Source organism: Grus americana, unplaced genomic scaffold (genome assembly GCF_028858705.1).
Source record: "Grus americana isolate bGruAme1 unplaced genomic scaffold, bGruAme1.mat scaffold_778, whole genome shotgun sequence".
In the NCBI taxonomy this organism is placed as follows: domain Eukaryota; kingdom Metazoa; phylum Chordata; class Aves; order Gruiformes; family Gruidae; genus Grus; species Grus americana.
In genome coordinates, this window is record NW_026561988.1 from 347,443 (window position 1) to 361,732 (window position 14,290).

The 14,290-nt window shown below is 52.9% G+C and overlaps 1 protein-coding gene across 1 annotated transcript; it reads left to right on the top strand.

The window, feature by feature from the left end:
• Positions 1 to 11,575: 11,575 nt before the first annotated feature.
• Positions 11,576 to 12,037, top strand: LOC129201118 (olfactory receptor 14J1-like; the record flags this gene model as incomplete). The annotated part of the gene is made up of 1 exon (XM_054812282.1): positions 11,576 to 12,037. A coding segment is annotated over one exon (462 nt), but the record flags the coding sequence as incomplete, so codon positions are not given.
• Positions 12,038 to 14,290: the final 2,253 nt, after the last annotated feature.

Here is a 14,290-nt window from a genome sequence, read left to right on the forward strand (position 1 = left end):
GGGCTGTCCTTCAGAGCAGGATTCCTGCACCCCCAGGGGCTGTGTGCCGGGCCAGGGACTCTGCTGCCTGCCAGGGTCACCCTCAGCCTGCCCGAGGAGGTGTAGGTTGAAGAAACGACCCCTGGCTGGACAGGGTCTTGCTGCTGTTGAGAAAGTGGGTTAGGGCTGCTCACAGCTCCAGATAATTTCCAAGATATTTCCGAAGACACGTATAAAAATGACATCAAAGCTGCATTTTCCTGAAAGGGAAGGAATCTGTTTGAGTTTCCCACTCTTGGCAGGCTGTGTGGGCAGTGGGAAATGGGAACTTATTTCTTTATCCTGGAGAAAGCACTGAGACCCCAGTTCTGGTTAGCACTTGTCTGAGCTGCTCCTTTCCCCTGCACACACAGAGATGTCCCTGGGCTGTGCCTGACTGCCAGGAGGTGTCTGCAGGGCAGAGCTGAGCACTCAGTGGGTGGGATGGGGTCTGTGAGCCCTGAGAGGGAGGAGACCAGGGACAGAGAAACTCCTGGCAGGGACAGCTCTAGGCAATAGACACATGGGCAGAGAGTGAGAGGGAACTGCTCCCAGAAATGCCAGGGGAAGGGGAAGAGGGTATTGGGTACCTCCCTGCCATCCCCTGCCATGCCAGACACCTTCCCCAGAGCCATCCCCTTGTCTCCCCTCCTACACAGCAGAGCACAAGGAAAAATAGCATAGATTTTCTACACAGTAGTCTAACGTAAATATTTAACTGTTTTTTTCCCATGGACAGTGATGATGCCCAGCAGGACTATATGTCCAACAACAGCTCCATCACCCAGTTCCTCCTCCTGGCATTCGCAGACACACGGGAGCTGCAGCTCTTGCACTTCGGGCTCTTCCTGGGCATCTACCTGGCTGCCCTCCTGGGAAACGGCCTCATCATCACTGCCATAGCCTGTCACCACCACCTCCACACCCCCATGTACTTCTTCCTCCTCAACCTCTCCCTCCTCGACCTGGGATCCATCTCCACCACTCTCCCCAAAGTCATGGCCAATTCCCTCTGGGACAGCAGGGCAATTTCCTTCTCAGGATGTGCTGCACAGATCTTTTTCTTTCTCTTTTTGATTTCAGCAGAGTATTTTCTCCTCACCGTCATGGCCTACGACCGCTGCGTTGCCATCTGCAAACCCCTGCACTACGGGACCCTCCTGGGCAACAGAGCTTGTGCCCACATGGCAGCAGCTGCCTGGGGCAGTGGGTTTCTCACTGCCCTGCTGCACACGGCCAATACATTTTCCCTACCCCTCTGCCATGGCAATGCTGTGGACCAGTTCTTCTGTGAAATCCCCCAGATCCTCAAGCTCTCCTGCTCAGATGCCTACCTCAGGGAAGCTGGGCTAATTGTGGTTAGTGCCTGTTTAGGATTTGGGTATTTTGTTTTCATTGTGGTGTCCTATGTGCAGATCTTCAGGGCCGTGCTGAGGATCCCCTCTGAGCAGGGACGGCACAAAGCCTTTTCCACATGCCTCCCTCACCTGGCCGTGGTCTCCCTGTTTATCAGCACTGTCATGTTTGCCTACCTGAAGCCCCCTTCCAACTCCTCCCCATCCCTGGATCTGGTGGTGGCAGTTCTGTACTCGGTGCTGCCTCCAGCTGTGAACCCCCTCAACTCAGCATGAGGAACCAGGAGTTCAAAGATGCCCTATGGAAACTGGCTCAATGGACGTTGTTGCACTAACAATAACCTGCCTCCCCTTCTCTGCACATTTCCCAGAATTTATCTTAGGCCACGAGTCTGCTGTTTTCCCTTGTGATAATCACACTTATAGATATTTTCCTGGGTATATACTGCTTCACTTGAGTGTTGATGCTGTTGTTTCTGACCCTTGCACAACACTGTGTCAGATGTGGCCTTTCCAGTAGCAGATCTTCAACAAAAGGGGATCTCCCAGGTGCAGCGTCTGAAGGCTGGGCTTTTCCTCCAAAGCTGCTGCCAAGAAAACGTGCAAGGAACTGGTCTTTTAAAGAGTTGATTCTCCTTATGTTCTCAATGTTTTGGGGGTTAAGCTCATGGTACTATTGAGTTCCACTGGACCAAATGTTAATCACAGAATCACAGAATGGGAGGGGTTGGAAGGGACCTCTGGAGATCATTTAGTCCAAGCCCACTGCTAAAGCAGGAGCACCTCTCTGGGCAACCTGTTCCAGTGCTCTGTCACATCTGCTCTGGATTTCAAAGCTCTCTTCTTGGTGTCCAGTGGCAGTGGAGATGGTCCATGAGCTTCACATTATCTCCTCATGTTTCTTCATGTATGACAAGACTGATGGCATGTAGCAAACTCTCTGGAAAAGAATTTGAAGGGATGAGGAGAGGCCAGCGTGTCCCCAACATGATGTCCACAGTGTGGCTGGATCACAGGTGGTCCTCCCCTAGGGACTTTCCCAGCAGCAGAAAGTTTATTAGTTAAAGCAAAAACTGTGCGTGCAAGCAAAGAAAAATGCGGAATTCATTCACTACTTCCCACTGGCAGGCAGATGTTCAGCCATTTCCAGAAAACCAGGGCTTCATCACATGTATCAGTGACTTGGGAAGAAAACACCATGACCATGAATGTCCCCCTTTCATCCTCTTTTCCTTGAGTTCTTATTGCTGAGCACAATGTTGTATGGCATGGAATATTCCTTTGGTCATTTGAGCTCAGCTGTCCCAGCCATGCTCCTGCCAACTTCTTGCACATCTCCAGCCTGCTTGTAGAGGGGGTAGAGTGTCAGAAAGAGAAAGCCTTCATGCTCTGCAAGGACTGCTCAGCAACAGCCAGAACGCTGGTGTGTTATCAGCGTTGGTTTAGTAACAAATGCAAAGCACAGAGCCCTGTGTGCTGCTGTGAAGAGAATTAACTCCATCCTAGCCAGACCCAGGATGGAGTTGCAGGTCATACAGACAGGGTGAGGAATGAACTAAGCCTTACTTGAATGACATGAGGAAGTCTGTGGGTCACAGGCGCTGGCTTTTATGGAGGAATCAGTCTCCCTGGTATTCAAAGGTTAGGTAAGACAGCAAGATGCAAAGAGTCCAGGAGGTTTCTCTCAGGTTTTGTGGACAACTCCTGAGCACAGCTGCCAAGCAGGCCACCCAGTCTGATGCTCACTTGGACTTAATACTCCCAAAAGTGGAAGAGCTGGTCAGGGATGTGAAGACCAGTGTCATCCCTGGCTGCAGTGACCATGAAATTGCAGTCTCTCAGATCCCCAGGGAAATGGGGAAGGAGACTAGCAGCGCACAGACCTTGGACACCAGGGAATGATAATCTGGCCTATTGAGGGCATTGGCAGGGGGGATGCCACGGGGGCAGTGTCAGGGTCCTGAGAGCATCCATCGGCCTTCATGGTCCTGAAGAGCATAACCTGCAGCCTCCACCTGCATCCCTGTCCATGGGCCCAGGAGAACACTGAAGCCCAGGACTGAGTTTCAGCCCCAGCTTGATCTATGCTGTAGGTGTCCCGGTCTCTAGACACAGCCATGGACACAGCCTTGTCTGTCCATGGACCTTGTTGATTGGGACTTGAAGACTCACTTCCTGGCCTGATTCTTGATGGGGTGTGCAACGGAATGACTCTGTGGCCCTCTGAGAGCCAGACCCCAGCTGATGCAGAGAGGCCTACGGCCTTTGTGCTGCCTTTCTTCCCATCACTTGGTCAGGTTTGGGGAGGAGAGATAGGAAAAGCAGGTGAAGTTTTTGGGTGCCAGCTATTGAAACGGGGAGCAGAGCCATCACATGTGAAATGATCTAAAGTCTATGCGAGTCCAAAACTGTTGTCTTCAGTGTTCTTTCTCTCAAGCCTTAAATGTTCTTCAGGAACCTGGAAGCTCTGAGATCCCTCCACCTCCCTCTCTATAGTTATTAAGTTGATAGTACCCAAGTCAGAGGCTTTCAATTCTGTTTACAGCCTAAAGCACCCCATGGTCTGGAGGTAAACTAGGAACCTTGCATAATGGTCCCACTCCTCTGGACAAGAAGGTGGATATTCCCAGGAATCTCAGGAGGCATGGTGTAGAGAGGTCCAGTTCCCTCAGACTCACCTCACAGGTCATGCTTTAGGCCCCTAGCTCCATCTTGGCAGATCTCCTCTGGACACTCCCTATTTTCTCCACTTTGCTTTTGAAGGCTCACGTGGCATTGTCCTGGTGCACAGGCCCTTCTCCTCAGGGCACTCCTTAGCCAGCCAGGTCTCTACCCATGCTGCTGCATGAGGTTGTTGTGCAGCTTGTGGGCTGAGCTAAAAATAGTTTAATAGGTGAGAGAAAAAAGAAAACCTAACATAAATGAAAACCAAGAGGCAACGCAAAGGCAATCACGTCTCACCTGCCACAAGCAGACTGACACCCAGCCAGTCCCCCAGCAACAGACACCTTGAATGACAAAAACTCCACCTCTTTCTTCCTCTGCCCCAGCTTTTATTGCTGAGTGTGACGTCATATGGTATGGAATATCCCTTTGGTCAGTCGGGGTCAGCTGTCCCGGCTCTGTCCCCCTGCAAACTTCTTGCCCACCCCCAGCCTACTTGCTGGGCAGGAGCAGAATGAGAAACAGAGAAAGCCTCGAAGCTGTGCAAACGCTGCTGAGCAGCAGCCAGAACACGGGTGTGTTATCAACACTGCTTTAGGCACAAATGCAAAACATGGCACTATAAGGACTGCCACAAAGGAAGTTAACCCCATCCCAACCAGACCCAATACACTTGAACTGGAGGTCCAGAAATGGACACAGTGGTGTAGAGGTGGCTTGACAAGTGATGAGCAGGGGGAGACAATCGCTTCCCTCATGATTTGGTGAGGCTCCTCTTTATACACTCCAGGACGCTGCTGGCCTTCTTTGCTGCTAGGTCACACTGGATCATGTAGATCACTGCTGGATTGTGTTTTGCCTACTCTCCTTCTTCTGTCTCATGAAGTTCCTGACAGGACACTCTTCCCACCTGCCCTGAACCTACTGATCGGGTTTCTCCCAAATGCCATCCTAAGGCACAAGAATGATCCTCCCAATATAGTGTCATCAACAAATGTGGTGAGAGTGGCCTCCTTCGGCTCATGGATACAGTGGGATGTGAAGGTGACCAATGTTCAGTGTGGGAAAACTGTGCAACAACCTGGGCCTCCCCAAGCAGGGGTGAAAAAGAAACAAAGTCCAGAGCATCAAAAAAATGTTTTAACAGGTAGGTCTCAGTGGCAGAGGCAATGCCCAGAGCCAAGGGGAAAATGATCTTGGTCCTTTTGGCTCTGTCAGCCTTGCCAAACCCTTGCTCATCTCCACTGCAAGCTCTCGTATACTGTCACATGCCTGCACCTTTTTCCCTTCAGGCTGCGGACACTCATCTTTATTTCCCACCAAGGTCTCACCTCAGCATTTCTGTTACCTTCACTGATGTCGCTCTACTCTTGCTGCTTTTTCTTGAACCACAAAGCCATGGGCTGATCCAGACACCCTCTGGGTGATCTCTTGCACCCCAGGGCTACCCTTTGAGTGACATTTATTTTTCAGCACATCCAGTCTGAACCTTCCAAGCTGCACTTTGTGAAGGTTTGCTTCTCTTCCCACTACCAAGAAAAGCTCCATCATCTCTGAAACCACCCTTCCAGCAGTTTTCAGCTGCTACTGTAGTGCCCTGAACCTCTGCTCCACCCAAGTCCCTCAGCTTCTCCACAGAGGCCCCAACCCCCTTTCCTGGCAGATGTCCTCTGGGGCTGCTCCAGTTCTTGCCCACTCCTCCAGGCTGGCAACCTCATGCCCAGGCACACGAGTCCAGATGTGGCTACACCAGCGCTGCGTCAAGGGGGGTGATAACACCCTTGCCTGGGTGGCCACAGTCCTCCTAATACAGCCCTGTGTTCAGCTGGCCTCAGTCACTGTTTATAGTGTTTGCTCCATCAAATGGCATTTTAAATGATACTTCACAGAGTCTGCGTGCCTTTCTTATGGGGGACGTAACCTGTTTGAGCAGCCAGGAATCAGGTTTGGAAAGCAAAAGCCCTGATACAATTAAATCTGGCCAGGGATGCCAAGGACAACAAGAAAAGTTTCTATGGGTACATAAAAGGAAGACGAGGGAAAATGTTAACACTAACTTCAGTAGCAACAGCTCATCTTGGTGCCATTGAATTCCTTTATGAGAGTCAACTGACTGTCTGTATGCACCACTGCTGTCCTTGCAGGAGGTTGTCCTGAAACACCAGCTGTGCTGGGCTCTGCTGCCTGTCAGTACTGCTGCTCATGAGATCCCTCCTGAAGGTCCCCAGTCTGCCCCTCTGACGTCCCAAGGGCCCATATATGCAAAGACGCGCTATGTTCATAGCAGAGACGCGCTTGGACTATGTGTTAGATGGCAATGTCAATGATGATATGAGCTGTAGACGTAGATGATGAGGTAGCTGACATGAGGTGCCCACAGAGCCAGCAAAACCTGCTGTCCTCACCAATGCCCGAGATAAGCAGGGCTGGGCTGTGCAGCCCTGACAGGAGACCATGAGACGTTATAGTCAGGGCAGACCTGGGAAATACAGCTGATGGGGAAGAGAAGGAGACATAGCCGTCCCTATGGCACATGCCTCCATTTGGTCAGAGGAACACCTCTATAGGTTGCCCTGAACCTACTGATCAGGGACAGGATTCTTTGTACTGAATGTCAGCATCTGCTGTCATGTCTGTTGGCCAAAGGAATTCCCCAACAGCCTCCAAGGTGATGCCCTCACATGCCGCCCTGTCCCTCACAATTGTTCCATTACAGCTTGCTGCCACCTGCACGTGCCTTGGACCACCTGTGGCACCTCAAATGGCACCAGGTTTTAGCATCAGAAAAGTTCACTCCTGGCCTCTCTCTCCATTATTAACATGGCACCTTAGATAAGGAGCTCACACCTATTTGACTGAAAAAGGGGAAACATCAAATGCATTTTTAACAAGGGAAAAAAGGAAGACTCAGAGAACTACAGGCTGGTCAGTCTCACCTCTGTGCCTGGCAAGATCATGGAGCTGCCAAGGAGGTGACTGGTGACAGCCAACATGGCTTCACTAAGGGCAAATTGTGCCTGACAGATTTGGTGGCCTTCTATGATGGGGTTACAGCATTGGTGGATAAGGGAAGAGTGGCTGACATCATCTACCTGGAGCTGTGCAAGGCATTTGACACTGTCCCACACGACATCCTTGTCTCTAAATTGGAGAGACACGGATTTGACAGATGGACCTCTCAGTGGATAAGGAATTGGCTGGACGGTCGCACTCAAAGAGTTGTGGTCAATGGCTCAATGTCCAAGTGGAGATCAGCTACAAGTGGCGTTCCTCAGGGGTCGGTACTGGGACTGGTACTGTTGAATGTCTTTGTCGGTGACATGGACAGTGGGATCGAGTGCCCACTCAGCAAGTTTGACAACAACACCAAGCTGTGTGGTGTGGTCAACATGCTGGAGGGAAGGGATTCCATCCAGAGGGACCTTGACAGGCTGGAGAGGTGGTCCCATGCAAAACTCATGAAGTTCAACAAGGCCAAGTGCAAGATCCTGCATGTGGGTCAGGGCAATCCCAAGCATGACTATAGGCTGGGCAGGGAATGGATTGAGAGCAGCCCTGAGGAGAAGGACTTGGGAGTGTTGATTGATGAGAAGCTCAACATGAGCTGGCAGTGTGCGCTAGCAGCCCAGAAAGCCAACTGTGTCCTGGGCTGCATCACCAGCAGCGTGACCAGCAGGTCAAGGGAGGTGATTCGGCCCCGCTACTCCGCTCTTGTGAGACCCCACTGGCAGTACTGTGTCCAGCTCTGGGGTCCTCAGTACAGGAAAAACATGAAGCTGTTGGAGTGAGTCCAGAGGAGGCCATGAAGATGATCAGAGAGCTACCTAAAGGGGCTACAGGAAAGCTGGAGAGGGACTGTTTATCAGGGAGTGTAGTGATAGGACAAGGGGTAATGGGTTTAAACTAAAAGAGGGGAGATTTACATTAGATATTAGGAAGAAATTCTTCACTGTAGAGGGTGGAGAGACCCTGGAAGAGGTTGCCCAGAGAAGCTGTGGATACCCCCTCCCTGGAAGTGTTCAAGGCCAGGTTGCATCGGGCTTTGGGCAACGTGGCCTAGTGGAGGGTGTGCCTGCCCATGGCAGGGGGGTTGGAACTAGATGCTCTTTCAGGTCCCTTCCGACCAAAGCCATTCTATGATTCCATGATTTTTTTGCAGCTGAGCTGAGGCAAGAGGAATCCCACCTCCAGTGGGTCTGTGGGTTGCACTGGAGAAGCTGAATCCCCTCTGGCCTCAGGAATACTGATGAGAGCTGAGATGCCTTCATTGACTTGGTTCCATCCCTGCCCTGCACAGAAGGAAATGATCCCCTGCCTGTCACTGCCTGTGTGTCCTGCCTGACAATGGGGCAGGAATGGGGGTTTCCAGAGGGGAACATTGACACCTCCTGTAGATCTGCACACCCTGGAAGAGCAATTCCCATCGCAGGAATCAGCCTGTCCAGTGCTTAGGGAGGGACACTGGGTGATTACTTCAGTCTGCTTCAAATTCTGCTCCCCAGGAGAGACCCTGCTGCCTTTCGTGAGCTGTCAGCCCTGGAGGCCCAGGGACACCTCGAGGGAGTCGGGGAGGGTGGGGAGGGGGCAGAGAAAGTGACACCTTGGGCTGTTGTGCTGCTGCTGAGCTGAGCTGGGCTCCTGGGATGGAGGGAGCTCATGGCAAGCGGGCAGCGCTGCAGAGAGACAGCTCTGCCCAGGAGCAGCTCCTCTGCAAAGCGCAGCAGGGCTGTGGGCACTGCCTGCAGGCAGTGAGGGCAGAGGAGCGAGGAGAAGAGAAGAAAGAGGCAGTCTGGGGTGTGAGAATGTTGCGAAGTAACAGGAGGAGAAATCTGCACAGCACTTGGCACGGTAGGTCTGTGGCAGCAGGACAAAGCAGCTGCAGTTCCTGGAGAGACCTCCAAAAGCTGGCACATGCCACAGCCTGTGGGATCTATCAGGAGGACGCTCACAACGTCTCTGGTGTGGAGGAGGAGGAGGACGTGCTGCAGAGCAGGGCTTCCCTGCCACAGCGTCAGAGGCACAGGGCATGACGGCTGCCTTCTGCCAGGAACGGCCGCAGGGGTGTGCAGGTGGGTGTGCAGCCAGGGGTGCCCAGGGCTGTCCTTCCGAGCAGGGTCCCTGCACCCCAGGGGCTGTGTGCTGGCACAGGGACTCTGCCGCCTGCCAGGGTCACCCTCAGCCTGCCCGGGGAGCTCCCCATGGCGCTGTGGGGAGCAGCTGTGGGTGGAAGGAGCGACCTCTGTCAGGGCAGGGTCCTTCTGCTGTCGAGAGGGTGCTGCGTGGGTCAGGGTTGCTCACAGCTCCAGGGTAGCCCTGGGGATTTCCAAGGGGTCTTTTCAAGATGGTTTTCCCTGTAAGGGAAGGTGTCTGCCTTTTGAGGTTTCTCATCTTGGTCGGCTGGTTGGGCAGTGGGACATTTCCAAGGGGACTTTTGAATCCAGAGGTCAAAGGAGGGTCTCCTGTATGGCTAAGGAGCTTTCCTCATCTGTGATTCAGTGTGCAGCTGTGGGGGCTACAGACAGCACCAGCATCACCTTTCCAGTCTCATCAGGCTTTGTGTGACCTTCTCTGTAGCCCCTGCACACACACAGAGAGAGGCTGCAGGGCAGAGCTGGGCACACAGGGGCTGGCATGGGGTCTGTGAGCAGAGAAGAGACGTGGGGCCAGAGAAAGAGCTCCTGGCAGGGACAGCTCCAGGCAGGAGAGATGGGCAGGAAAGGAAGGAACTGCTCATGGAAACCCTGTTGCAGGGGAGATACGGGCACCTCCCGGCCACCCCTTGCAGTGCAGACGCCTTCCCTGAGAAACCCCCTTCATCCCTCCCACCCAGCACATTCTTGGCCCTCACGGACATTGGGGTCTAGGGTGGGAGTCACCTCTCTGTCCAGCAGACCAGCAGAAGAGGCGAAGGGCATCCCTCCTGCCACATATTTATTTCCCGCTGACCAGCAATCGGATGGAAGGCAACTGTCCTGCAGTATCAGTCTCTGGGAGGTGACATGCACAGCTGGGTCAGGGTAACGCTTTCCCGAGTGCCCGGCTGTCTCTGCCCTGGCCTCTCTCAGCCAGACCCTCCCTGTGCTTTTCCTTGTTTCTCCCTGTGATTGTTTTAAAGTTACCTTTTTATTGCGGTCAGACTCCCTGGGGGTGGGAGGTTCAGCTGCAGAGTCACGGGCTGATCTTGTTCATCCATTCATGTGGGCATGTCCTTGGGAACAAGTGTCCCAGCTTTCCTCTGACGTGTGGGGCTGTGGGCAATGGAGTCTGTGGGGCTGGAGAATGAGCTGGATTTCCCTTAATCAGGTGCTGTCGTTAGGACACTTGGCTAAGTCCTTGGGGGGTCCCTCCAAGGTGTGAGCTGCCCTCCAGGATGCAAGCCTGCCCCATAGCACCTTTGTGTTATCTGAAAGCCCCATGGAGAAATGCCGAGATGCTACAACCAAGGAAAAGCTGTTGGGTTGGTGAAATGAGCCGCGTTTCTTCTTGTCTAGAAGTGGGGTGCTGAGACCTTGAGAAAGGGTGAGACAATTTGTGGTCTGCACTGGATGCCTCTGCTCTCAGCAGTGTCTGGTTGTATGACATAACCTAAGAGTGTGGTCACTCTCCACCTCATGAAGGTGCAAGCTGGGAACAAGACGGAGGGACAGACCAGCTCCCCTCACTCTGCTCTAAGCCACAGGCAATCCTCTTGCCTCGCACGACTCACTCTGTGCTCCCTGAGTGCAGCAGAAATGCTGAGGGTTTCTGACATCCAAGAACACCTCTCGAATGTCTCAAACTGCCTTCTGCCATCCTAGTTCCTTCGTACGCAGAGTGCAGATGCTGACAGGCCTTTTTCGTTAGGAGCGGATTCACCTGACAAAGCCAAACCCCAGGACTGGCCCCTGTCCCCCCCTGGTTCCCATGAACCCACTGCTGCAGAGCAGGGCTGACTCCTCGGCAGCCAGCGGGCAGAGGCTCTGCTCCTCACAGCAAAATCAGCCAGCACCAACCAGAGCTGCACCCATGGAAGTGTAGGAGGTCTCCTGGGAAATGAGAAGGGCTGTATGCAGTAGGGGCAGAGTCTATGGGTAATGGATTTCATTTTGCTCAGAGAAGTCTCTGCTAACTGACTGTGTTTTCCTCCTTGAACAGTTCCCCAAGCCCAGAGTGAATAAATGTCCAACAGCAGCTCCATCACCCAGTTCCTCCTCCTGGCATTCGCAGACACACGGGAGCTGCAGCTCTTGCACTTCGGGCTCTTCCTGGGCATCTACCTGGCTGCGCTCCTGGGAAACGGCCTCATCATCACCGCCATAGCCTGTGACCACCACCTCCACACCCCCATGTACTTCTTCCTCCTCAGCCTCTCTGTTCTTGACCTTGGCTGCATCTCCACCACTCTCCCCAAAGCCATGGCCAATTCCCTCTGGGACACCAGGGTCATCTCCCACTCAGGATGTGCTGCACAGCTCTTTCTGTTTGTTTTTTTCATTTCAGCAGAGTATTGTCTTCTCACTGTCATGGCCTACGACCGCTACGTTGCCATCTGCAAACCCCTGCACTACGGGACCCTCCTGGGCAGCAGAGCTTGTGCCCACATGGCAGCAGCTGCCTGGGGCAGTGGGTTTCTCAATGCTCTGCTGCACACAGCCAATACATTTTCCCTACCCCTCTGCCACGGCAATGCTGTGGACCAGTTCTTCTGTGAAATCCCCCAGATCCTCAAGCTCTCCTGCTCAGATGCCTACCTCAGGGAAGTTGGGCTTCTTGTGGTTAGTGCCTGTTTAGCCTTTGGGTGTTTTGTTTTCATTGTGGTGTCCTATGTGCAGATCTTCAGGGCCGTGCTGAGGATCCCCTCTGAACAGGGACGGCACAAAGCCTTTTCCACGTGCCTCCCTCACCTGGCCGTGGTCTCCCTGTTTATCAGCACTGGACCTTTTGCCCACCTGAAGCCCCTGTCTGTCTCCTCCACAACCCTGGATCTCGTGGTGGCAGTTCTGTACTCGGTGGTACCTCCATCTGTGAACCCCCTCATCTACAGCATGAGGAACAAGGAGCTCAAGGATGCAGTGTGGAAACTGATGACCGGATGTTATTCAGAAGCAAAAAACTGCCCCTCTTCTGCATAGCATTTATTTATGATGTAACTTATTACAGGTCCAGTCTGTTGTCTGCATTTTTTGGTTTTTGGCATGGTGTTTTACTTGTAATGATGTTGTCATCCCCTCTCTCATTCACTGTCTGCTTTCTTTTCTGACTGAGTGGCTGTGTATATGGAGAGCCTTGCTCTCTGTGTCTTACAATTAAAAAAAAAAAATAAAAGGGTCCTGCAGTGCCTTTCTGAGATCCTTCCACAAACGAGAAAATTTTGAGCCTTAACTTCATTGTGCAGGTAGGATTTCGGGAAAGGCAAAGGTCACCTGGGAAAGTCAAGAGTGAAAAGATGAGCTTTGATCACCTGTTAGAGACCCGTTAGAGATGACCTTTAGGCTGAACAACTGAAATGCCAGCCTGCTGCTGCTGCTGAACAGGGAGGGTGATTTAATAACAGCAGGCACAGGTGGGGCTGAGGGACTCAATGCCTTCTGTGCCTGAGTGTTTACTGAAAAGGTCTCCAGGCCTCTGTGCTCAGGGAAATGGTTCAAGGAGGAGAAGAGCATCTATGGGCAAGAACCTCCTGAACTCCAGCAAGGGCAAGTGGCAGTTTCTGCCCCTGCAGGGGACTCACCCTGGCAATGGCACAGCCTGGGGGCTGCCTGGCTGGGAGCAGCCGTGTGGGAAAGGTCTCGGTGGGCAGGGAGCTGGACAGGAGGCGGCCGTGTGCCCTGGCAGCAAGGGAGGCCACCAGCATCCTGGGCTGTCAGAGCAGGAGCACGGCCAGGAAATTGGGGGAAGGGATTTTCCAGGTTACTGCATCCTGATTTCAGATCCCCAGTAGAGGAAGGACGTTGGCAAGCTGTAGCAGGTTGAGCAAAGGGCCCTCAAGAATGTCAGGACGCTGCCTATGAGGAGAGGTTGAGGGAGCTGGGCTTGTCCTGCCTGGAGAAGGGAAGTTCTTGCAGAAGCATTGCACCATTCCCAGGAAGTCCGAGTCAGGCTTATGTGCGTGGTACGAGACATAAGGACAAGAGGCAATGGCCCGAAACAAGAGAGGGTCAGGCTGCATATAGGGAGAGAGTTTTCCAGCATGAGGATAGTCAAATGCTGGAAGCCATTTCCCAGGGAGTGTGCACCGTCTCTGCCCCAGAAAGCAAACAGGATGTGTTTCGATAAAGCTGTGAGTAGTTTGGTCTGAACCTTCTTTGAGCAGGAGGTTCAGACACCTCCCGAGGTGCCTTCCAGCATGAATGAGACACCTGAAGGAGCTGTGACCCCATGGGAAGCCTGCGCTGGAGCAGGCTCCTGGCAGAACCTGTGACCCCATGGAGAGAGGAGCCCACGTTGTAGCAGTTTTTCTGGCAGGACTTGTGACCCCACGGGGGACCCATGCTGGAGCAGTCTGCTCCTGAAGGTCTGCACCCTGATGAAGGCACCCACGCTGGAGCAGGTCATGAAGAAATGCGGCCCATGGGAAGGACCCACATTGGAGAAGTTCATGAAGGACTGTCCCTGATGGGAAGGACCCCCCATTGCAGCAGGGGAAAAATGTGAGGAGGATGGAGCAGCAAAGACAACATGCAATGAGCTGACTGCAACCCCCATTCCCTATCCCCCCGTGCCACTTGGAGAGAGAAGGCAGAGAAATCAGGAGTGAAGTCGAGCCCAGGAAGGGGGGAGGGCTGGGGGGAAGTGTTCTGAGATTTGGTTTTATTTCTCATTATCCCACTCTGATCTGATTGGTAATAAATGACATTAATTCTCTGAGTTGAGTCTCTTTTGCCTGTGATGGTAATTGGTGAGTGATCTCCCTGTCCTCATCTCCACCCACGAGGAGGGGGAGTGATAGAGGGGCTTGGTGGGCAGGTGCCTTCCAGCCAGGTTCAACACACGACAGAAGCAGAACATTTCCTTCTCTTTAAATTGTTTCCTTAATTTCTTTGTTGCTTCATTTTAATTTTGGACATTTTCTGAACCGTTCTGCCATAATCAGGCCTCTAACATTAACAACAATATATCTGTGTCTCACGTGGAGTTCAGTGCCCTAAAACCTCCCTGCCCAGGACTCTCCTTGCCACTGCTCGCCCTTTCACACAGCCAGTCACACTCTGAGGGGCTGAGCTCTCTCGACTGTTACAGAGAAGAAGGGTGACCATCTTCAGTGAAACGCTCTG